Source organism: Protomyctophum bolini, assembly GCF_963924005.1.
Source record: "Protomyctophum bolini genome assembly, chromosome: 1".
Lineage (NCBI taxonomy): Eukaryota > Metazoa > Chordata > Actinopteri > Myctophiformes > Myctophidae > Protomyctophum > Protomyctophum bolini.
This window is the reverse complement of record NC_137862.1, coordinates 6,311,527-6,335,830: the sequence shown is the minus strand read 5'-3', so window position 1 is coordinate 6,335,830 and position 24,304 is coordinate 6,311,527. Positions and strand designations below refer to the sequence as shown.

The 24,304-nt window shown below is 44.0% G+C and overlaps 1 protein-coding gene across 1 annotated transcript in view; it reads right to left on the bottom strand.

Moving 5' to 3' along the window:
• phlpp2 (PH domain and leucine rich repeat protein phosphatase 2) overlaps nt 1-24,304 on the bottom strand; it is a 79,624-nt gene that overhangs the window by 5,334 nt on the left and 49,986 nt on the right. The window contains exons 6-16 of the mRNA XM_080769357.1: nt 19,309-19,463; nt 17,214-17,360; nt 13,604-13,834; nt 10,036-10,238; nt 9,512-9,572; nt 7,779-7,874; nt 5,999-6,154; nt 4,607-4,807; nt 2,677-2,839; nt 1,506-1,636; nt 1,047-1,160 (exon numbers count right to left, since the gene is read on the bottom strand). Coding sequence (XP_080625483.1) covers nt 1,047-1,160; nt 1,506-1,636; nt 2,677-2,839; nt 4,607-4,807; nt 5,999-6,154; nt 7,779-7,874; nt 9,512-9,572; nt 10,036-10,238; nt 13,604-13,834; nt 17,214-17,360; nt 19,309-19,463 — 1,658 coding nt within the window. The remainder of the gene's footprint in view (nt 1-1,046; nt 1,161-1,505; nt 1,637-2,676; nt 2,840-4,606; nt 4,808-5,998; nt 6,155-7,778; nt 7,875-9,511; nt 9,573-10,035; nt 10,239-13,603; nt 13,835-17,213; nt 17,361-19,308; nt 19,464-24,304) is intronic.

The following is a 24,304-nucleotide window of genomic DNA, read 5'->3' as shown; positions in this document are numbered from 1 at the left end:
TTAACCCATTCTGACCTGAGATCAGATTCATACGAGGTTTCCACCGGACACACACTGCTCTGATGAACCCATTCTGACCTGAGATCAGATTCTCAAAATGTCAGTCGTTCTTCAATTTTTCAAAAATAGCAGACCTACTGTACAAGCTCGTAGCGCGCCACTCGGTGGCGCGCTATGAGCTTGTAGATCTGCTATTTTTCAATAGCTAAAGCATAACATAGTGCTAATACCAAAATGGGTGCCCGCCCAGAATGGGTTAAGTGACTTTGGAGATTTAGATTATTCATACATTTTTTTTGCGTATTTTCTATCAATTCCACACCACATGAAGCCTTGAATTCAGATGCTTTTGTTGCATCCCAGAGTCAATAATTTGATGACTGCCGGACTCTCTGGGAGGAGAGACTCAATAGAGACTCTTCGCCGGTCATCAAATTATTGGCTTAACGTTGTTTTTTTTTTACGTCTGGAGACGTCCCTGTCCAGGACGTAACGATGCTTTAACTACCTAAATAAAAGTAAAAGTCCTTCTTCCACCACCAGCATACAAATGACACAAATCCCTCACGAGGACAGAGAGGTAATAAAGCTCATGCATTCTTCAGCATGCTTATAGAAACAGTATGGGGTGAATGCTGATACAAGACACTGCTGCGTGGGCCCCGCCGGGTGGCCATGAGCCAGGCCGTCTCATTAATGATGCACTACAAGCTGTTTAATAGCGATTAGATGCACAGGAAGTATTGGACTACACCACTCTGTGTACTCTCCGACAAGACCCACAGATGGATGAGAGATGCTATCAGGGAATTCATTCACTGGGAAAGGAACACATCCACTCTGGGACTGTACAACTATTAACCCAATTTGACCTGAGATCAGATTCTAAAAAATGTCTCTTCTGAAAAAGCTATGTTTCTATGTCAGTCGTTCTTTGATTTTTCAAAAATAGCAGAGCTACAAGCTCGTAGCGCGCCACTCGGTGGCGCGCTACGAGCTTATGAGAAACCAAGACAGTGGAAAATATGGTTTCCATTAATGCTCACTTGTTTCTTTGACCGCTCATCTCAGCGTAACCGTGTTCCCACAGGGTGGGCGTGGCCACGGATTCCCCCGTTGTGGCGGCTGACTTCTGGTCCAGCTTCAGAGTGGTGATGTGACTGAAAACATGAGGAAGAAGAAGGGAAGAAAGAAGAGTCAATTTGACAAATTGGTCACGCAACATGGGTAAAATAGCCTATCATTTTCTCTTATATTTCCTATATTAAATATATCTATTATTCACTGCCCCTCTAGACCAGAACAGGCTGGGGCAGGCTAGGGCTCACCTGAACAGATTGAGGGCTAAAGCCCTTATCCCTAAACTTCTTTGCCTTTTTTTTTTTTTACTATTTTGCAAAACATTTTTCAAGATAGTAAAAAAATGCAAAGGAGTTTAGTGATAAGGGGTTTAGCGGTGACGAAAATGGAGCCCTGAGTGTCTTGTGTTCCAGGACGAGGCTCACCTGAACACATTGAGGGTTTTGTGCTCCAGCACCAGGCTGCTGTTGGCCGTCAGGTCCAGCTCCTGCAGAGAGGCGGGCAGAGAGTCGGGCAGCAGGATCTCTGTCAGCTCGTTACAGCTCAGGTCTACCAGCTGCAGACACACACACACACACACACACACACACACACACACACACACACACGCACAAACAAACAAACAAACACACACACGACACACCGGGAGGAGAAAATACTATAGTTCGCTTTTAGGAGTTACATAGTAAATTGTCTTTCTAATCTATGCCGATTTTGTCATGGTGAGAAAAACAACGCATGCATGCACGCACACACACACAGACATATTTCTACTTTGGCTATTTTTTTTTTTTAAACTTCTTGAAATTGAAAGTAAAGTAAAGTGTGAGAAGTAAGAGTTTTGGACAAGGGTTCCTCCCGACAGTGAAAACATACATAGCGTGGTTAGCCACTTTCAATCTGACGTCTCTATTTGAGGAATGTCATTATAGGCAAAAATGTTCCAACATGTAAAACAAAAAAGAATAGCAAAAATAGCACGTACAAAATGTATTCCCACCTACAATGGACACCAAACCCTATTGTACGACCACCTAAACAAGCGCCTGTCCTACCCTGCTAGCACAGTCCAGTTCAGTATAGTGTGTGTAGACCCTGGACTGGACACTATACACTATATACTGTACAGTATCTGTCAAGTAACTTACAACTACTTGCGACAATCACTGTTGACGTCACCAGATCTGAGTGTCACCCCACTGAACAGCACATTCTTCCCTTCATAGCAAGATCTCCATACAAGCTCACAAGGCAATTTGTGATGTGGGCATGTTGTAAGCTTGTAGATATAGGCAACTCTCACTATTTTTCACCATTCGTATCGTATGAGACACTTTCGTAAACGGGGCTTAACCCATTCTGAAAGGGAACCCATTTTGGTGTTATCATCATGTTATGCTTTAGCTATTGAAAAACAGCAATCTACAAGCTCATAGCGCGCCACCGAGTGGCGCGCTACGAGCTTGTAGGTCTGCTATTTTAGAAAAATCGATGGTGTTAATCAGACCAGTGTGTGTCCAGTGGAAAACCTCGTATGAATCTGATCTCAGGTCAGAATGGGTTAAGTGGTTTAAGAAGAATAAAGCAACGTCTGACCTTGATCTCGGGCAGGTTGAGGATCTCGGGGAAGACCGTGATGTGGTTGGAGTGTGCTATGAGGGTGTGCAGTCTCTTACAGCTGGACACCGTGGAGGGGATGCTCTTCAGCTGGTTGCCACTCAGGTTTAACTCTTCCAGAAGCTCCAGTTTGCTTAGCTTACTGCGTAGAAAAGAAAAGAAAGTACGTAAGTAAGTACTGTATCTCAGTATCATAGTAAGTAGGCCTAAGTACTGTAAGTACATTTTATTTGTAAAGCACCTTTCAAGACAAAGTCACAACTGAACAGAACACAGACAATCAACAAGTTAAAACCAAACAGGAAAACATATAAAGCACAATAAAGTAAAAAGACAATAAAGAATTTAACGAAGAATAAACAAGGCAAAAACTGAAAACATAGGCATGAAAAATAGTAAACTAGAGGCAGAATCACAAAAACATAGTTATGTAAAAAATAAGTCAGGTAAGAACTACATGGGAAAATAAATACGGAATAAATGTGTCTTTAGCTGTCTCTTAAAAGAGTCTAATGACTCAGCATTTTTTAGCATGAGGGGCAGGGCGTTCCAAAGAGTAGGGGCAACCACTGCCAAAGCCCGGTCGCCCTTTGTTCTTAGGTTAGACCCCGGTATCTTCAGTAGATATTTGTCTGAGGACCGAAGGGGTCTTACATTAGACTTTGGGGGCAGTATAGGTCACAAATATATGAAGGGGCCAGCCCGTTTAATGCTTTGTAGGTTGTTAAAATAATTTTAAAATCAATTCTGGGCCTTAATTGGAAGCCAGTGCAAAGAGGCTAATACAGGGGTTATGTGGGCCCTACGGTTGGTATTTGTGAGTATTCTGGCTGCAGTGTTTTGAATCAATTGAAGTCGGGATAGAGATGAATGGTTAAGCATGGTGTAGAGGCCGTTACAGTAGTCCAAACGGGAGGATATGAATGCGTGTATGATTTTTTTCCAGGTCTTGGGGTGACAGAATTGACTTGATTTTTGCAATGTTGCGCAGATGATAGAAGCAGGATTGGGTGATCTTTTTAATGTGACATTCGAGGTTCATCTGGGTTTCGTGCTATGGGTTTGACGTTTGTTGCCAGTGGAACCAAGGGATTGACGGATTGTGTTGGAGATAGTTTCAGGGCCTATGATAAGTATTTCTGTTTTGTCTGCGTTTAGTTGTAGGACATTTTGTGTCATCCAATTATTTATGGCGGTTAAGCAGTCATGCATGACTGAGAGTTTGGAGAGGTTGTTTTGTTTAAAAGAAAGATATAATTGCGTGTCGTCGGCGTAACAGTGGTACGAGATGCCTTCGAAGGTGTTGATAAGAGTGCCTAGGGGGAGCATACAGTATATGGAACCAGGTATGGAACCCTGGGGGACCCCACAGGTCAGGGGAGCTGAGGAGGAGGAAAAACTGTCAACAGCAACAGCCACGCTTCTACCAGACGGGTACGAGGAAAACCAATCCAGGGCCAACCCAGTTAAACCCGCCCACTGATGGAGTCCATCATATAACTGGGGACCACGTCCCTAACCCTTCAAACAGCAACTTTTTGCTTATAGGAAGATTTGCCTAAACAGAAAGTTGTAAAATAATTGCTGAAGTCATTAAAAGATATTTTGCCGGTCAGCCAACTTCACAGGGTCCTTGACATTAACCCATTCTGACCGGGAACCCATTTTGGTGTCAGCATCATGTTATGCTTTAGCTATTTAAAAATAGCAGATCTACAAGCTCATAGCGCGCCACCGAGTGGCGCGCTACGAGCTTGTAGGTCTGCTATTTTTGAAAAATCAAAGAACGACTGACATTTTTTAGAATCTGATCTCAGGTCAGAATGGGTTAATCAGACCAGTGTGTGTCCAGTGGAAACCTCGTATGAATCTGATCTCAGGTCAGAATGGGTTAAAAGGTTTACGTCACCTAGCAGGAAAGGACAGCAGGTGGTTGTAGGCGACGTGCAGAACTCGTAGGTTCTGGTGTCCCACCAACACGACGCCACAGCTCTCGTTCAGCTTGTTCCCCGTCAGGTACAGTTCCTGGAGTGTGCTGAGGCTCTCCTCTGATTGGCTGCTGGGAGGGAGAGTCTCCAGGGCATTGGCTGATATGTTTAGGTATTTTAAACTAGGAGACGGGAGAGACAGAGACAAGCGTGCACGCATTCGCACACGCACACGCACACGCACACACACACACACACACACACGCATGCACGCACGCACGCACGCACGCACGCACGCACGCACGCACACGGTTTCACATCAACATATACGTAAATACACCTCCAGTCATAAATTAGTTGTACAGTGGAATGTTGCTTGAGGTTTGTGCTGATGGCTCTGCTCATATACATAGACGTATAAAAGTTGTAGAAATTCCGATTGCTTTGTTCCGTAAATTAGGTCTCCCCGTCACTCCAGATTTTTGTATTTATCAAACTGAAAACAACATTTCGGGGTCCAGTCACTAGAGATAATATAACACATACAGGACACAGAATAAACAAGTGAAATTGAAAAGTGGTGAAACAAAAACCCGGCAGACAGAATTGGAATTGGAACACTATGTCAATTGTCTTTGTGGGGGTTCTCTCTCTCTACCGATTGTATGAACTTGGTAATCCACCGGGAAATGTATTTTCTGTTTACTGAAGAGAGAACAAACACATACTGTAAATTAGAGCTTTAACCTTTTTAACAAAAAAACATCACTCCCAATACTGTAGGAAACTCTAGGAATGTAGGGAGCTCTTCCCAAGACTCCCACATGGGGCTCAAAGTGGTCAGTGGCAAAACAGATATCAAAGTGCATCAGAGCACTTTAAGTAGTAATGGGTGGTCTGTGATTTACCGTACAGGAAAAAGGGAGGTGTCTAAGTCTCAGGTTACGGTCTGGACTGAATCAACGGGAAACACCCTGACCCCATTAGACAATAACCCCATATAATAGCCCCATATAATAACCCCATGCAATAGCCCCAATCATTATAGCTCCTTCTCAATGGGTTTTGTGCTACATCAATGGACTGCACAAAGACATTGTTTTGATATTGTACTGTATATAGCGAAATGAACAAGACATCCTTACACACCGGCACACACCTGTTGACAGATGCCATTGCTCTGGGTTATTCACATTGAAAAGAGACACGCTATGTCAGAGCTACACAGTGACATCCTGGAGCCAATGGTTCTGTACAGTACTGGGTACTGTACACTGTCAGAGTTAAAGACACTGAGGATTTTACATTCAGAGGAAGACAGATATGGAGAGAGAGAGAGAGAGAGAGAGAGAGAGAGAGAGAGAGAGACTAACTTTAAGGCCTTGTAGAAGAGGCTGTCAGGGAGCTGGGTGATGTTGTTGTGCTGGAGGTCCAGAGCTTCCAGAGGGACGTGGTCCATCAGGTCAGGGACGTTCTGCAGCTGATTGTTCCCCACCAGCAGCTTCCTGACGCTCAGGCTGCTCAGCAGTCTATAGACACCACACACACAATTCAATTCAATTCAAAGGGCTTTATTGGCATGAGAAAACATACGTTTACATTGCCAAAGCAGAAAGAATACAGCAATACAATCAAAACAATAATGATGTACTTTGAAGGTCAGAATCTTCAATAGATCAACTTCTGTGTACCAAGATAACTCGATGCAGGTATAGTGCAGGAATATACACAATGATTAGTCTTTAGGGTGGTTGTGTTTCATTTGATATCCTTCTCCTATCACAGCAACTCACAAATCTTGCTGCTGTGTTTGCACATTGTTGTACTTCGCCCAGCAGATATGGGAGTTTTTTGTCATTGGTCATATTTTCAAAATCTCCGTGTGTGGTTGTAATCTGTGGGAAGTATGTGTCTCTGATGTCTTGGTACAATGGACAGATGGTTAGGAAGTGTTGCTCGGTTTCCACTTCGTTTAGTGTGCAGTGGGTGCATAGTCTGTCTTCTCTCGGGATACAGGTCTGCCTATGACGGCCTTTCTCGATCGCGAGACTGTGCTCACTGAGTCTGTACCTAGTTAAGATACACACAATGACACCACGACCAGGCTGTTCAGTGTTCAGCATCCAACATGTGGATGTCATACAGTAACTGATATTAGTCCGGTCATCCTCCATAGATATACATAATGTTCCCAAAGGCGTGACTGTGCCTCGCTACTGGAACAGTCCCAGAAACCTTGGGTTTCGGCCAAGGGCTGGTCTACATGTTTAAAAAAAACCTCATCTTTTCACCATGACCATGTAAGATGACAAGTTGACAACTGAATTTACAGTATGTTATATATATACATAATGCCCCGAGCTGAATTAAAACAGTTGCACTGTGTTTAGAAAAGCCGATTTGGACCCAGGCGGTGGCGTAACCGTCTGGGCACCCGACTGGTAATCCAGTCGCAGTGTGGCCGCGGGTTCGACTCCCGAGCCCGACACGGCCTTTACTGCATGTCTTCCCCCCCCCCCATCTCTCTCCCGTTTCCTGTCAGCCTACTGTCTGTCCCTTCAATAAAATAAATAAATAAAAATAAGCCGATTTGCTCGTCTACAAATGACGTAAATTCTCCTTTCATTGTCAATGCCATTTAATGTTTGTGTTGCCACAAAAAGCTGATTTGTTCAGACACATGTAAATTCAGTATCCCATTCAGTACCCCATGTTTTGTCTATTTGTTCATTACAGAGATGGAATATTACAAAGTGCGTTTCACAGATCCTAGGCCAGCAGGGTAATTTCAGAGCAATTAGTCTAATGAGCTTAGTCTAATGAGCGTACCAAGTGACCATCGCATGCCTCATACTTCTTCATAGCTACTGGCACAAAGTACCGTCTGAGTCTATTGGTTGTCCCAATTTTCACCAATTTCAATAAAATTGTAAAATTTATTGAAAAGATGTTGGTGTGTGTGTGTGTGTGTGTGTGTGTGTCTCTGTGGCCTCAACTATTATACATTAATAAACTTTGTAGACATTGCCAAAATGTTTGCTGTCGGCTGTGAACTGACCTTACAAGCCGTCATAATCTATAATGATGTGTTTGTGTTTGACCCAGCTAAAAGATTTTGAACTTGAGAATTGGACTTTGATTTGAGTCACTGACCTGGAAGGTATTTCAGACAGGAGGTTGTGTGTGACGTCGAGTACCTCCACTTTCCTGCTGTCGCACACCCAGTCCGGAAGGTACTCCAATAGGTTCCTGTCACAACACACACACGCACGCACGCGCACGCACGCACGCACGCACGCACGCACGCACAGGCACGCACACAAAGTAGGCAGGTTAGGCAGAAATGGGTGTGTGGGTTGGTTTGCTACTTTGCATCATGGCCGAAGGAATCGGGGGAAGATTTGGGATCGTATGCTATGAGCTACCGTTCAAGAGTTACAGTATGTCAAAATGTAACCATGCCACCATGAGGCAGAAATATTTGGAATGGAGGTTCTTCCTTGGCCTACTGGCAGTGTGTGTGAAAAGTACATTTTATTACATTTTGTGTACGTGTATTTATTGTTTTATTACTGTAAATTGCCGTGTAATAAGTGGGACAATAAATGGTGAGCAGGCCAATGAAATTGAAAACGAAGTACACTTTTTGTTTTACTGCTCTAAATATGACGACTTAAGGGATATTTTGGTTAATAAGATGTCTTCTATCTGTGGGGATTTCCTAGATTTAAATGACTATGTAAAAATGGAGATATGTTTTGCCAAAGGGACTTTTATTGTGGCAGATTTTATTTGTCAAGCTTGGGAAAGAAGAAGAAGAAGAAAGAGCAGTTTGTATAAATCTGAGTTGTAATATAATGAATTATGTAATGTAAACATGCTGTAAATGCAATTGTGAAACGGTGTCTTATAAACCCATGAGGGTTGGGCACATTGTGTGCAGGATACGGGGAAAAAAAGAAACAATCAACAATCATCAATCATCATCATGTAGACAAATAAACCCCTTCCGGGTGATAAAAAAAACCCTGTCAAGATTTATTTCTCAACAATAACCTGCTCACCGTTCATTGTGCCTTGCATATTGAATTGTTGTTAGCACAGTCTTGTGGAACATGCCACACTAACATTTCACTGCTTGAAACGTTGCTTGTATGAGTGAGTGAAATAAGCACCCTTGATTGATTCTTGACATAAGAACACATTAACCACACTGTGTTGTTTGCATCCCCTTGTAATACCCCTTTCAATATGCCAAGCATAGTATAAACCCAGTATGATAAACCCAGTATGATTATTCAAACTAGGAAGGGTATGGCCTGGTCAGCCTGCAATGATGACATGCATAAGATCTGGTTCATTCCAGTTTAGTAAGATGTTAAAAGTAAAAAATATTTAGGACGACCGTTGAGCCGATTCTACTCTATGGCTCTGAGACATGGACACTTTCAAAGAAACTAGAGAAACGGTTGGATGGCACTTACACCTGCCTTCTAATGAGAGCACAACATCTGTCTTGGAAGAGCCACCCATCGACTGATCTAATATACGCCAACCTTCCCCGTGTTTCTTCACTTGTCCGATCCAGAAGAACACAGTTTGCCGGCCACTGCTACAGAGCTGACAATGAGGTTATATTTTCCCTTCTTCTCTGGTAGTCCTGCCTCAAAGCAGACCAGAGGTAAGAAACTGTTGTTCCCCGATGTCATCGCTAGGGCCACATGCATCAGTAAACAGGAACTGGGGGTGGCAAGGAAGGACCGGGAAGTCTGGCGTGGCATTGTGAAATCCATGATCTCGACCGCGGTCGAAAAATGATGATGATGATGATTAAGAAGTTTAAGAACATGTTTTTAGAACACAGTAAAAACAATGACAGCACTCACCGTGATAGGTCCATGTGTGTCAGCTGGTTGGGGACTGGGTACACATTGATTGTAGTCAGGCCTGTGGGGAGATAACAGTACAGATCTGAACGTCTTGGACGCAGGCTGCAGTTGATTCAGAATGTTACCTATGCTGGCAAATTCTGATGATGCTTTTCAATTGGAACGGAGCAGTTTGTTGCAATTTGTGGATTTCTGCAAAAAAAAACAAAAAAAAACTCTCTGTTCCTTGAAAAGCATTGGCGGAATCCGCCCTCGTCGGTAGAATTAAACTTCGGTGTGGCTGCACCCTTATGTTTTTTTTTCTGCTAAATGTTTTACATGAAGCACATTAAATAACTTAAGTGCTGAAATGTACTATCTAATACAAATAAACTTGCCTTGCCTTATTACAGATTAGCCAAGCATCTGAGCCACTCATACGAGCCTTATTATGTAACTGTAGAGCGCAAAAAAGGGCCTGAAGCCACAAGGGGCGCAGAAGAAGGTACAATACAAACAAGCATGAAATTAATTTCCCTTACGGTTGCTGCTGGCATTAAGCATGCGCAGGGTGAACCCGCTGAGAGTCAGCGTCCCCAGTCGGTTGCGTTGGCAGTGCAGGCTCTCCAGGCTGCAGACGGGGCTGAGGTCCAGGCAGGACAGGCTGTTGTCCCTCACGTCTAGCTGGGTCACCTGGGCCACCGTCGCCAGGGTCTCGCTTCTCACCCAGCGCAGCCCGTTGAGTCTGCGCTAGCGGAGCAGCGGGAGGAGAGGGGAGGAGAGGAGAGGACAGAGGCAGGAATATTCATATTTTGTTGTAGGATTCTGCGACTCGGACGTCGTAGAGACCGCTGGGCTTTTCAGAAGGGGGCGCGACGCGAGTTACGGCGACCTGCGTTACTTATCGCATGGATCAGCAGGGTCGCACACTCGCACTGCACTTAAAACATTAAACAAGGGAAAGCAATCGTAATGTGTCATTTGACTCATTTTAGATGTTAGCGTTGGCTATTCAAAAATAGTAGATTATTGAATAGCAATTTATTTATTTATTTAACCTTTATTTAACCAGTAAAAAGCCACATTGAGACTAAAGTCTGAACTGTGTGAACTGGCCAAGAGAAAAGGCCAATAATATTACAGCGATATACAAGCTTACTTCATGCCATTTGAAGCATTTGCTTCAGGACGTCCTGGAACCAAATGTTTTGAGATGGTGGTCAAATGCATATCATTTTGGGGTCCACCTTGCCATGAAAATGTTTGTGAACCACTGATATACAAAACATCAGCAACATACGTTTTCAGAAAAAGGTTAGGATTTAGAACTAAGACATTTGTCAAATTGGCCTCAGGTCTTAATGAATTATCATGTGAACACACAGACAAAAACACCACTCCGTGAGTAAATGGCAGGCAATCTACACCTGCTTCAGCTACGTCAAGTTATAGTCCTCCACGCAACGTGACAGTCACACAGGAGTACAGCCACTTATTGTCGCTCCACAAGTCAGATTGCTCGCTCCTGATAATTTTGAGTGGTGCTAGCCACTCCTATAGACAGCAACGTGTGTCCCTATGTGTACGTGTCTGTCCGAGCACGGAAATAGCGTTTCTTGACCACCAAGTGTCACTGTTGCGCAGCCTCTAACACACACACACACACACACACACACACACACACACACACACACACACACACACACACACACACACACACACACAGTGCAGTACAGTACAGGACCACTCAGTTCAGACGGGTCTGATATTTTGTTTATATTGAATATTCATTAACACAAAGTAACTGATGCTCATTCTCTCATACAAGCTGATGTACTGTACTGTACGTTTATGTAATATAAGGTTCACTGATTCACAGGCAGATGAGATCCAGCGTCTTCACGTCTTCCTCCTCCCACTCCCTCTAAAACAGAACAGAACAGAACAGAACTGCTGCTTTTTATGAGGCAGCCATTTAATCCAACACAACTCCACTGAGCTGGACCATAAATCCAGCCTGGAGGCACAAGACAATGAAGCTCCGAGTCTCTCTCAGGGTTCTGGGACGGTACGGACAGAGAGGATGAATAATGGCTAAAGTCTAAACCGCTGACAATGTCAGTTTTAAAACCCATTACAGGGGGAACCCCTTTTTGTAACCCCTTCAGGACGGAAAACCCATTTTGGTACAGTATATGTATTATGTACAGTACTATATGTGACTATATTTGACTGAGGGACTGCCATTGGATTTTTTTTTAATTTTAGTCTTTTCATGTCATATGAAAGCAGGGAATCATAGCTTCAAATTGACATATTGGTTGTTCAGTTTGACCCACCAGTTCTGGAGATATGGCTTATAGAGTATAATGTCTTGCAGAAAACAGCGAGTTGAGAAAACAGGCTTGAAAGGTTCACTTCTGTGGTCTCTAACATCACACCTAGCTACTGTACATGTTTAAGCATTTATTTCATATTTATATTTATGTCAATTTCAGCTCTGACACTTATTTCAGACATGCTCTAGTGTGTGACGAGTCTGCCTGTGCTATGAAAAATTAAAATTAAAAAAGTTTTACATGATACAAGAGAAATTGGAAGTGATGAGTGATGACACAACTAGGAGCAGATCAAACGTGGAAAGTGGAACACTTTCGGCAACGCACCTGAAAATGTACAGTTATAACTAGCTGCTTATCAGGCAATAACAGAACCTTTTCTGCCAAGGAGGGCATGTGAAAACTGTCTCTCCCATTTGCCATTCCAGCAAGTTATACTAATTATTTAGCAGGAAGAATTCTGGCACTGTAGTGAAAACGTGCATGGGCTGTGCATGTCGGCTCAGTGGAAAGACTAAATGAAATGTTACACTAAATGAAAGAGCCTTAATTAGTATCATTGGTAACAGAAGTAAGTGGCCCAATTTCTTGCCAAATATGGTTGCAATAAAGCCTTTTGTGTTCGTTGTTGTATGGAGCGGCGTTGCGCCTCTGGCTTGGTGCCCCATACAACAACGAACACAAGGAGGATGGATTCGATTCGAACCCCAGTCTCCCTCCACGGTGGAGGGCAGGATCTTTACCCCTGAACTCCAGTCTCCACGGTGGAGGGCAGGATCTTTACCCCTGAACTCCAGTCTCCATGGTGGAGGGCAGGATCTTTACCCCTGAACCCCAGTCTCCACGGTGGAGGGCAGGATCTTTACCCCTGAACCCCAGTCTCCACGGTGGAGGGCAGGATCTTTACCCCTGAACTCCAGTCCCCACGGGTCTGTAACTCGGAGAGTTAAATGTGGAGGGCAGGATCTTTACCCCTGAACTCCAGTCTCCACGGTGGAGGGCAGGGACTTTTCTCTACGGTGGGTCCGGGGACCACCAGCGGTCCTTATATGGACCATTACGGGTCTGTAACTCAGAGAGTTAAATGTGGACTGTTTCTCTACGGTGGGTCCGGGGACCACCAGCGGTCCTTATATGGACCATTACGGGTCTGTAACTCGGAGAGTTAAATGTGGAGGGCAGGATCTTTACCCCTGAACTCCAGTCTCCACGGTGGAGGGCAGGGACTTTACCCCTGAACTCCAGTCTCCACGGTGGAGGGCAGGATCTTTACCCCTGAACTCCAGTCTCCACGGTGGAGGGCAGGGACTTTACCCCTGAACCCGAGTCTCCACGGTGGAGGGCAGGATCTTTACCCAATTACCCCTACACCACACGGACGGCCCATAAACCTTTATGTTTGTCTCCTCTGGGCTCTGTCTCTTCATGTGCTCCGCCTCCCATTCACTGTGTGATTTACCGACATGGGGAGGGCTCTCTCATTTCATCACTATTGTGGATTGATACTACATTATGCATGCACAGACAGACAGACAGACAGACAGACAGACAGACAGACAGACAGACAGACAGACAGACAGACAGACAGACAAACAGACAGACAGAGAGGAAGCAGAGAGACATAGAGAGCTCTAGGGTAACAGTTAAACTAATCATTTAATCAATTATGAAAACAAAAACAAAACAATAATTTAATAAATAGTCAATTAATAATCGCTATTTTTTGTCATTATAGGTGAAAAGGTGTGTGTGTGTGTTTTCTATGTTTTACCGTAGGTCGACGTTCTTCAGGTGGCTCATCCGAGCCAAGGTGCTCAGCTCCAGGCTCTCCACTCTGTTGCCAGCCAGGGCCAGCTTGTCCACCCCCACCAGGCCCTCCAGCACGGAGGGGATGTGGGGGAAGTTATTGAAGGAAAGCCCCAGGCTGGTGAGCTGAGACAGGCCTCCCAGCTCCTCAGGCAGGGAGCTCAAGTGATTTCCATCCAGAGCGAGGGTCTGTAGGCTTAAAAGACACAGACAGAAGAGGCTAGCCAACTATGTGTATTCATTTGTTTATTTCATTTGGGCCACTGCTGCTCAGAATTCCATAAAAGGTTCAGGTATCTGCTTGTGGATAATGTGAGATTGGATTCATTTATTGCATATTAGACCGCTGACTGTTTCTCTACGGTGGGTCCGGGGACCACCAGCGGTCCTTATATGGACCATTACGGGTCTGTAACTCGGAGAGTTAAATAAACACTGGGGATTTTAGTCATTTTACAGTATAGATTAGGGCAGTGGTTCCCAAAGTGGGGTCCAGGGACCCCTAGGGGTCCTTGAGAGAGTTCCAGGGGGTCCAAACAAAGCTAAATGATAATTAGCAACCAAATGGACCTTATGGGTCTGTAACTCAGAGAGTGTACAAATGTACCCTCATTTGTACACTCTCCGAGTTAAAAAAGTTAAAACTTTGATTTTACATTATACAATACAAGACAATATACATTGGGGTCCCAGAGATAGAAATGCCATTGAATGGGGGACCGCCTAATTCAGGTCAAACCTGGGGGTCCTTAAATGAAAATGGTTGAGAATCACTGCTGTAAAATTCTTCTCTTATGGGGGTCCTTGGCATCTATTTTCTAATTTACAATTTACAATTTAGGCATTTAGCAGACATTTACATTAAGCAAGAACAAAAAGCATGGGGAATACATCACATAAAAACATTTATCATGAAACATGTGTCTAATGGGGGTCCGCAGGCTAATGAGTGTCATTTGGGGGTGAATTTGAAATGAAATAGTTTGAGAACCACTGGATTAGGGTCCCAAGGCAAAAACAAGACCCATCAAATGGGGGTCTGTTGGCCTACTGCATATCAAATGGGGGTCTGTTGGCCTACTGCATATCAAATGGGGGTCTGTTGGCCTACTGCATATCAAATGGGGGTCTGTTGGCCTACTGCATCTCAAATGGGGGTCTGTTGGCCTACTGCATATCAAATGGGGGTCTGTTGGCCTACTGCATATCAAATGGGGGTCTGTTGGCCTACTGCATATCAAATGGGGGTCTGTTGGCCTACTGCATATCAAATGGGGGTCTGTTGGCCTACTGCATATCAAATGGGGGTCTTTTGGCCTACTGCATATCAAATGGGGGTCTGTTGGCCTACTGCATATCAAATGGGGGTCTGTTGGCCTACTGCATATCAAATGGGGGTCTTTTGGCCTACTGCATATCAAATGGGGGTCTGTTGGCCTACTGCATATCAAATGGGGGTCTGTTGGCCTACTGCATATCAAATGGGGGTCTGTTGGCCTACTGCATATCAAATGGGGGTCTGTTGGCCTACTGCATATCAAATGGGGGTCTGTTGGCCTACTGCATATCAAATGGGGGTCTGTTGGCCTACTGCATATCAAATGGGGGTCTGTTGGCCTACTGCATATCAAATGGGGTCTGTTGGCCTACTGCATATCAAATGGGGGTCTGTTGGCCTACTGCATATCAAATGGGGGTCTGTTGGCCTACTGCATATCAAATGGGGGTCTGTTGGCCTACTGCATATCAAATGGGGGTCTGTTGGCCTACTGCATATCAAATGGGGGTCTGTTGGCCTACTGCATATCAAATGGGGGTCTGTTGGCCTACTGCATATCAAATGGGGGTCTGTTGGCCTACTGCATATCAAATGGGGGTCTGTTGGCCTACTGCATATCAAATGGGGGTCTGTTGGCCTACTGCATATCAAATGGGGGTCTTTTGGCCTACTGCATATCAAACTGGGGAAATTCAAAAGGTTGACAATCATTAAACTACCGGAAGCTCAATCTGCACTGTAAAATAACTCAGTGGTCCACAGACCCACGTGGGTCTATTCGGACCCCCGGTGGTCCCCAGACCTAATGTTGAGAACCAGTGAGCTAGCCAACCTTTTATTTCAATTTTTATTTGCTGCTCAGAATTCAATAAAAAAGGTTCAAATATCTGCTTATGGATGTGAAATTACATGAATGTATTGCATATTCCACTATGCATGATGTGCGGTGGCGGCGGCATTAAAAGTGGCCTAGATTAGATGCTCTGATGATGTAATGATTGTGGTTACATAATGAAACAGCTGAACTTTACACATTTCACTGACTCCATTGAATATGCAGAATACATTCATTTAGGTTAGGAATGCAATGATTTCTGAATGGGATTCTTTTTTTAAATAAAAAATAAATAGACATTACAAATAGCTAAAACTTTTTAGACATAGTTTTAATTTACTGTACATCAAATATTCACTGACTGTTCCCTCCTTGTCACCAGAGCTAAATCTATTCTGATTATGATAATATAATTATATACTCCGTTCAGTGACAGGGGTCTCCCAGTATCTCCAGCTCTTTAATACATAGCAAATAAATAAAGTAATCAAGTTACAATTATGTCTCTTTCACTTGTCTACCCTATAGTGTAGACTCTGCTCTTTGTGTGATATGTACATATGTATATTTGTGTATATGTATGTGTATATATATATATATATATGTATGTGTATATATATATATATTATTTTTATTACTTTTTGTTCTTACTGTAAAGCACTTTGAACTGCACTCGCTGCCTGAAAAATGTGCTATATAAATAAAGATTGATTGATTGATTGAGAGTGTATCTATGAGTTCTCTCTCCTGGGCGAACCTATATGAACATTTACTTTATTAGAGAGATAAGCCCTACCTATCTGAACATTTACGTTATTACAGACACAGTGAGACACCTGTTGTTGAGCAAACAATTTACAATAATGATTACTATCAAATGTCATCGCTTATTATTCTATTTACAGAATTCTATTACTGTATTTTCACTGACACAAGTTTCACCTGCTTGTGTCACGTATATAATCTCTCACCACCTGATTTGTGCAATGTCCATTATAGGTAAATCAACAACTAAAAGTCATAAAGTAAAGTAGAATAGGGGGTAATTAAAAAAGGGCTTCGGCAGTAAGGATATGACCAGTGAAAGGAAACTAATCTTAATGAACAGCTTTAACCCATTCTGACCGGGCACCCATTTTGGTGTTGGCATCATGTTATGCTTTAGCTATTGAAAAATAGCAGATCTACAAGCTCATATCGCGCCACCGAGTGGCGCGATACGAGCTTGTAGGTCTGCTATTTTTTTTTAATTCGAAGAACGACTGACATTTTTAGAATCTGATCTCAGGTCAGAATGGGTTCATCAGACCAGTGTGTTGTCCAGTGGAAACCTCGTATGAATCTGATCTCAGGTCAGAATGGGTTAAAAATGTGGATGGACACACACGGTGGACCTAATATTTAGAGTGAGCGTGCATGTTGGTGTGTGTGTGTGTGTGTGTGTGTGTGTGTGTGCTGCACCTTTGCAGGTTGCCTATCTGCACGGGGACGGTGTGGAGACCGTTGCAGGAGAGGTTGAGTTCCACCAAGGTCCGAATCTCACACACTGACTCAGGGAACACACCCAGACGGTTATGTGACAGGTTGAGGCTCTTCAGCTGGGAGAACCTGACATGAAAAGAGGAAATGGTGCATTTATATTTATATATAGCACCTCTATCCAAGGCGCTTTACATAGACTGTGCATTACATTCACCCATTCATACTGTACATGCAAGCACCAACCAGCACATCAGGAGCAATTAGGGGTTCAGCGTCTTGCTCAAGGACACTTTGACACTAAATCTGGGGGAGGACGGGTTCGAACTGGCAACCTTGCGGTTACCATTCGGCCACTCTACCCCCTGAGCCACCGTCGCCCCAAAGAAAGAAAGAAAGAAGCCATTGTTGTTGCTGGCAGCACATGACAACAGCATGGGTGACATGGGCTACACAGACGACGCCTGTGTGATGCTGTGTCTCCTCCTGTCCCTTCTGTTCACCACAATGCATCACTTCATTCATCACAACCCAGTCAGACGGAAGGCTTTCACAGATGTGTGAACATGCTGTATGTAGCATGTTATACTGTATGCTACTGTATGTCAGATGTCTCTGAACGGACAATATTTGCAGCTGACACCTGATATGAGCAACAAACTATTTCAAAATAGGTTTTTCACTTGATCCAACCCTACCATTAAGGCTGTGTCAGCATGAAAATACTTTTAGAGATCCTAGTTCAGAGATATCTCTGATTCATCTGTGCCCCAGGGCTTGCTCTAGAGTAGCTGGTAGCTCTTTCTTTTTCAGTTGCTTCTGAAACTCAAATGTTTGTCACTATTACGTCAGTGACACAGTGGTTCATCTTTACGAGAAGTAAATCAATGAATCTGTAGTACACCGTAGTACATTCCTTGTATAGTATAGTCCTCAGGAAAACTTGCTTTCCTGGTGCGACATCACAAAGAAATCTCTGACACAAAATAGTGATATACCGTACTCGCACAGTTTCACTGCAAAGTCATGGTGTCTTACTGTCCTTGTTTCCCCTTTCCCTCGAATCAGGAGAAGCTCTCTCACAGCATCGCAACGGAAAGTCCAACAATGTGCAGAGCCAGTAAATACCAGTGACTACTGGTCATTTGTCCGGGGAATGAATGCCAATTGCCAATTGTAACCTTTCCCACTAAAGACAAAAGCCTGATATTAGTGGGTGTACTGTCCAGTGGCACGGGGTTTGAGTAGTGGACTACAGGCCTGGTGCTAGTTTGGTAGGATGTGTGGAAGTGGTGGAAGAAATACTTATAAGACAAGTAATAGGCCTGTACTTGAGAGAGAAAAAGTACAAAAATATATTTACAGAACCAAAGTAAAAGTGACAAATGAGCGTTGCGCCTGTCACAGACATGATGTCACAGACATGATGATGTCGCAGACATGATGATGTCGCAGACATGATGATGTCGCAGACATGATGTCACAGACATGATGATGTCGCAGACATGATGATGCCACAGACATGATGTCACAGACATGATGATGTCGCAGACATGATGTCACAGACATGATGATGTCGCAGACATGATGTCACAGACATGCACAAAGCAAGTTCAGTCAGGAAACTCTGCCGGCCGTGCATTGGGTCGCCTCAGCATCACATTCTCATTCACATGATTGACTTCATCCAATCACACACTCATTCCATCTTCATTCCGCCTATTTAAACTGGACGTTTGCACTGCTCTTCCATGCTCAGAGGCACATATTAGTCTACCACGTATGAACAGTGAGTCAGGAGAGACCGCCTGTTACGGCCCACGGCCCACCGGACCACCGCCTTCACCTTTTACACTCCAGATAGACTGCTTCATGTAGCCCTCTGCTCTACTCTGCATGCACCACATGTTTGTATTATTAGTGCAATAGCAAGTGATGATTTGTTGCACCTGCTTTAATCAGGGCGTCCTTGAGAATGAGAGCATGATCTCAATGGTTGGTCTCAACTGTTGGGGAGTTAACAGGGATGTGTACCTGGGCATGTTGAGGAGGCATCCGGGCCCCTGTAGGTGTGTACCTGGGCATGTTGAGGAGGCCGCCGGGCCCCTGTAGACTCATGAAGTTGTGTCTCAGGTTGAGGTGAGTGACATCCTGGCTGTAGAACAGATACTCAGGAACTGCTTCCAGACTGTAGCAGGACAGATCCACCAGGCTGACTGTTTGAGACACCACCTTCACACACGCACGCAAACACGCACGCACACGCACACGCACACACACACACACACACACACACACACACACACACACACACACACACACACACACACACACACACACACACACACACACACACACACACACACACACACACACACACGTCACACGCACACACCAGCATCTTAGGACAGCAATTTTACAATTTTATTAAATTTGAAATTGATGAAAATTGGGACAACCAATAGACAAACAGACAGTACTTTGTGCCAGTAGCTATGAAGAAGTATGAGCCACACGATGGTCACTTGGTACGCTCATAAGACTAATTGCTCTGAAATGAACAGTTCAGTACAGTATGGACGCTATCTGAAACTGCTTATTACGTTCTCTTGTATCTCGTATGTCTCCGTCACCTGTGATGTAAACCTGTGATGTGACGAATACATCTGATACGTCTTCTGAAGTGGTGCATGGTCCAGTACTTGAAGTGGTCAATGGTCCAGTACTTGCAACACTACAGTACTGGCTGGTTGGTTTGCACGCCCACTACATTCCACATCCTATCCTAAAGGCACATCTTATCTACTGGTACATGTGCAGAATGTAGCTAAACCGCCTCACTTTCATCCTCCTCAAAACAACACACTACCACAGCCGGCCTGCTACATTTCACGTGAGGGTGTTGCCTGGGAAAAATAATTTGATCTATACAAGCAATTTTTGGCTTTCATTTCCGTTCTTTTTGGCAAGCGACACACAGCACTACAGCTACAGAGCATTAATTACATTAGGCGTATTGATAATATATATAACAACATGTAGGATGGATCACTCTCTGAGCAACACTCCCTCACATGAGGACGCTTACTCAGCTGTGCATGAGATCATGTTCATGTCACCGCTTTTAAAGACACAGACATCAGAGAACCACTCATCATGATGTCATCAGTGGTGGAAGAAGTACAGTTTGTAGGTTACTGAATTTTTCTAAATGTGTCAAAAACATTTACTCAATTATGAATTCCCTCAAAACATAGCATGTCTACAAGCTCAGCACAAGTGCCAAAGTATAAAATAGGAACCCCTTTTGGTGTTAGCATTGCGTTATGCTTTAGCTATTGAAAAATAGCAGATCTACAAGCTCATAGCGCGCCACCGAGTGGCGCGCTACGAGCTTGTAGGTCTGCTATTTTTTTTTAATCGAAGAACCACTGACATAGAAACATAGCTTCTTCTGAAAACTGTCAGGATGTAGAATAATAATCTTTTTTGTGATAATCTACTGTAAATCTACTAAGTAACCAAAAAATATGAGTTGAGTAAAAAGTAGAATATTTGCGTTTAAAGCATGCTCGTTTAACCCATTCTGAACGGGAACCCATTTTGGTATTAGCATCATGTCATGCTTTAGCTATTGAAAAATAGCAGATCTACAAGCTCATAGCGCGCCACCGAGTGGCGCGCTACGAGCTTGTAGGTCTGCTATTTTTGAAAAATCGAAGAACGACTGACATTTTTAGAATCTGATCTCAGGTCAGAATGGGTTAATCAGACCAGTGTGTTGTCCAGTGGAAACCTCGTATGAATCTGATCTCAGGTCAGAATGGGTTAAATGATATAGCGAGAAGTGGCCAAAGCATTTCCGGGGCTACTTGATTGAATGTTATTTTCCAGCGCTGGGACTCATCAGCTAGCAGCAGAAGAACAAGGCCGTAGAATAGATCACACACCAGCTGATGTGAACAATGAAAGAGAGATAAAAAGGCAATTGAAACAAGATAGGGCTAAGATAGCTTTCTGCTGCTTCAATTCCAGGTATTGACTTTCAGTGTGTCTGTGTGTGTTCGTGTGTGTGTGTGTGTGTGTGTGTGTGTGTGTGTGTGTGTGTGTGTGTGTGCTGTACTGTATGTAACGATGCTTTGCCGTCCATGCACGTTGTAACTGGCTGCTCTCCCACTGTCAAACTGCACTGGCAGTGTTTATGTCCTTTGTACAGTAACAAGGTATTCCTGTACTTCTCATTATGTGGACATAAATAAACATTTCAAATGTGTGTGTCTGTGTGTGTGTGTGTTGTGTGTGTGTGTGTGTGTGTGTGTGTGTGTGTGTGTTCGTGTGTGTGTGTTCGTGTGTGTGCGAGACAGACAGACAGACGGATGGACGGACGGACAGACAGACAGACAGACTGTGGCTTCGTATACACATAAAGAACAACTGTGCTGTGCTCTGCCTGTGTTTCATGGCCGCCCCAATGCTTTTCCAATGGAAGTGATTGCCCCCCCCCCCCCCCCTCCCCCAATCACACACAACTGTTTGGTCAAACCACGTGACTTCCATTGGAAAAGCATTGAAACACGGACAGCACAGAGCATGTTGGTCTGATATGCGTCTACGAAGCCAGACAGACAGACAGACAGACAGACCGAGGGACATGAGGGAGAGCGTTCATATTTTCTGCTCAGTGTAGCGTGAAACCCTGTCCCAAATCCCCACAAGCCTTCTTCTTCTCTCATTATTAGCAATCTCCACAGAACCCTCTGATGTATGAGTATACTGTGTGAGTATTGAGTATATACTGTGTGTGCCGGCCTGTATTTCAAACACTTTTAGCTTGTTGTAGAACGGCTATTTTTGTAGAGCAGCTATTTTTGAATAAAAGAAATTGGGCTTACACTGTATGTTTTGGACTGCTGTAAACCCGTGATCACGACCTGGTCACAAATGTCTCTACTATCGTACATATATAAATTATAAATGTAAATATCCATATATGCGCGATACACTGTATGTGGACATATATTTCCTATCCACATGCACATACTGTATATTATGAACATGAATAGCCTATGGAACACTGTATATGCAGTATATCATTTCTGCATATATTTGCCATATATTGGCATATATGTTCATATATAAAATACAACCAGAGCATCAACCTTTTCATGTCACGCATAAATATTAAAAAGCACTTCGACAAAACTCCACTTGAGCTGGATGTTTTGTCATTTCCCGAAAAATGAACATTTTGGAGTTTCTTCCAGACAGCAAATATATGCTTTATCTAATTTCATTTACTTTACTTTTTAATCTTTTTTTAAGATTGACTGCTGAGGAAGGATAGACAGAGTTAGGTGGCTTCTTCCAGACAGCAAATATATGCTTTATCTAGTTTCATTTACTTTACTTTTTAAAACATATTTTCATGAACTTAAATGAGCAGATGACCAATTCTGCATGTGGCTTTCATGGGGCCGTAATTACAGAAGATTGTGGAATACTTGGCTGGCCTGAGAGCTCTAATCTAATGCTCTAATGATTAGAGCATTACATTAGAGCTCTAATCTAATGCTCTAATCCATGGATCCATGCGCTAATACACGACGGTTGTTATGGTACGTTAGATTGTATTCACTTTGGGCAACTCCGGTCGTTTTTATAAATGCTTTATGAATTAAATGGACTCAGTTTAACTGCTCCAATCCAGTGAACCATGCCACTGTGGCAGAGACAGATCCTGGACTTACTGTAGCATGAATCTGAAACTAATTGGATTGTCCTTTTTTAGTTCTGTTGTCCCTTCTCTTTCCTGGATCACTGTGTGTGCTTGGCTCTCTGTCAACAGGGGCTCTCTCTGAGGTTGATCACTGTGTGCTTGGCTCTCTGTCAACAGGGGCTCTCTCTGAGGTTGATCACTGTGTGCTTGGCTCTCTGTCAACAGGGGCTCTCTCTGAGGTTGATCACTGTGTGCTTGGCTCTCTGTCAACAGGGGCTCTCTCTGAGGTTGATCACTGTGTGCTTGGCTCTCTGTCAACAGGGGCTCTCTCTGAGGTTGATCACTGTGTGCTTGGCTCTCTGTCAACAGGGGCTCTCTCTGAGGTTGATCACTGTGTGCTTGGCTCTCTGTCAACAGGGGCTCTCTCTGAGGTTGATCACTGTGTGCTTGGCTCTCTGTCAACAGGGGCTCTCTCTGAGGTTGATCACTGTGTGCTTGGCTCTCTGTCAACAGGGGCTCTCTCTGAGGTTGATCACTGTGTGCTTGGCTCTCTGTCAACAGGGGCTCTCTCTGAGGTTGATCACTGTGTGCTTGGCTCTCTGTCAACAGGGGCTCTCTCTGAGGTTGATCACTGTGTGTGTTCGGCTCTCTGTCAACAGGGGCTCTCTCTGAGGTTGACGGGGTGGAGCCGGGACACAATTAATTAATTAGGACATAATGCTTCTCAATGTCGGGTCCGGGGACCAACAAGGATCCAAATGGGCCCCTCACAGGTCAACTCAGTTATTGTATTGGGGTTACAGTACAGTGACGTTCATGATGGTCAGCCTTCTGAATTTCAGGCGCTAACACATTGCGCCCAGCAAGGGCAGAATCCAAAAGACCCGACCGGCCTGTCTTTTGGACCTCATCGAAGCGGCCGGCGGCCACAAGAAGTGTCCACAAGAAGTGTCCTGTAAATAGCCGGACCACCACCAAGGCGTAAGACCTGGGGTCATGGGGTCATGGCGCAAAGTCCTGTCGTTAAACTAGTGCCCTGCAAGTCCACAAATGGAACCAAATGACCTGGTTCCATTTGGTTCCATTTGTACTCTCTCAGAGTTACAGACCCGTCAGTGTTCATTTGGACCGATGATGGCCCCCGGACCGGACGTTGAGAATCGTGAATTAGGACAGCAGATCTTTGCAGAGTCTTTGACAGAACCAGACATGGTGTTCTGAAAGACACTCAACATTCAATCCAAATGCTGAATGATCTGGGGTCATTGTTGAGCCTACTGTCATGTGCAGTTACAGTAGAAGTCAACCATGAATTAACGACTACATGACTTGAAAAGTAAAGTCTAAATCCTGAGTT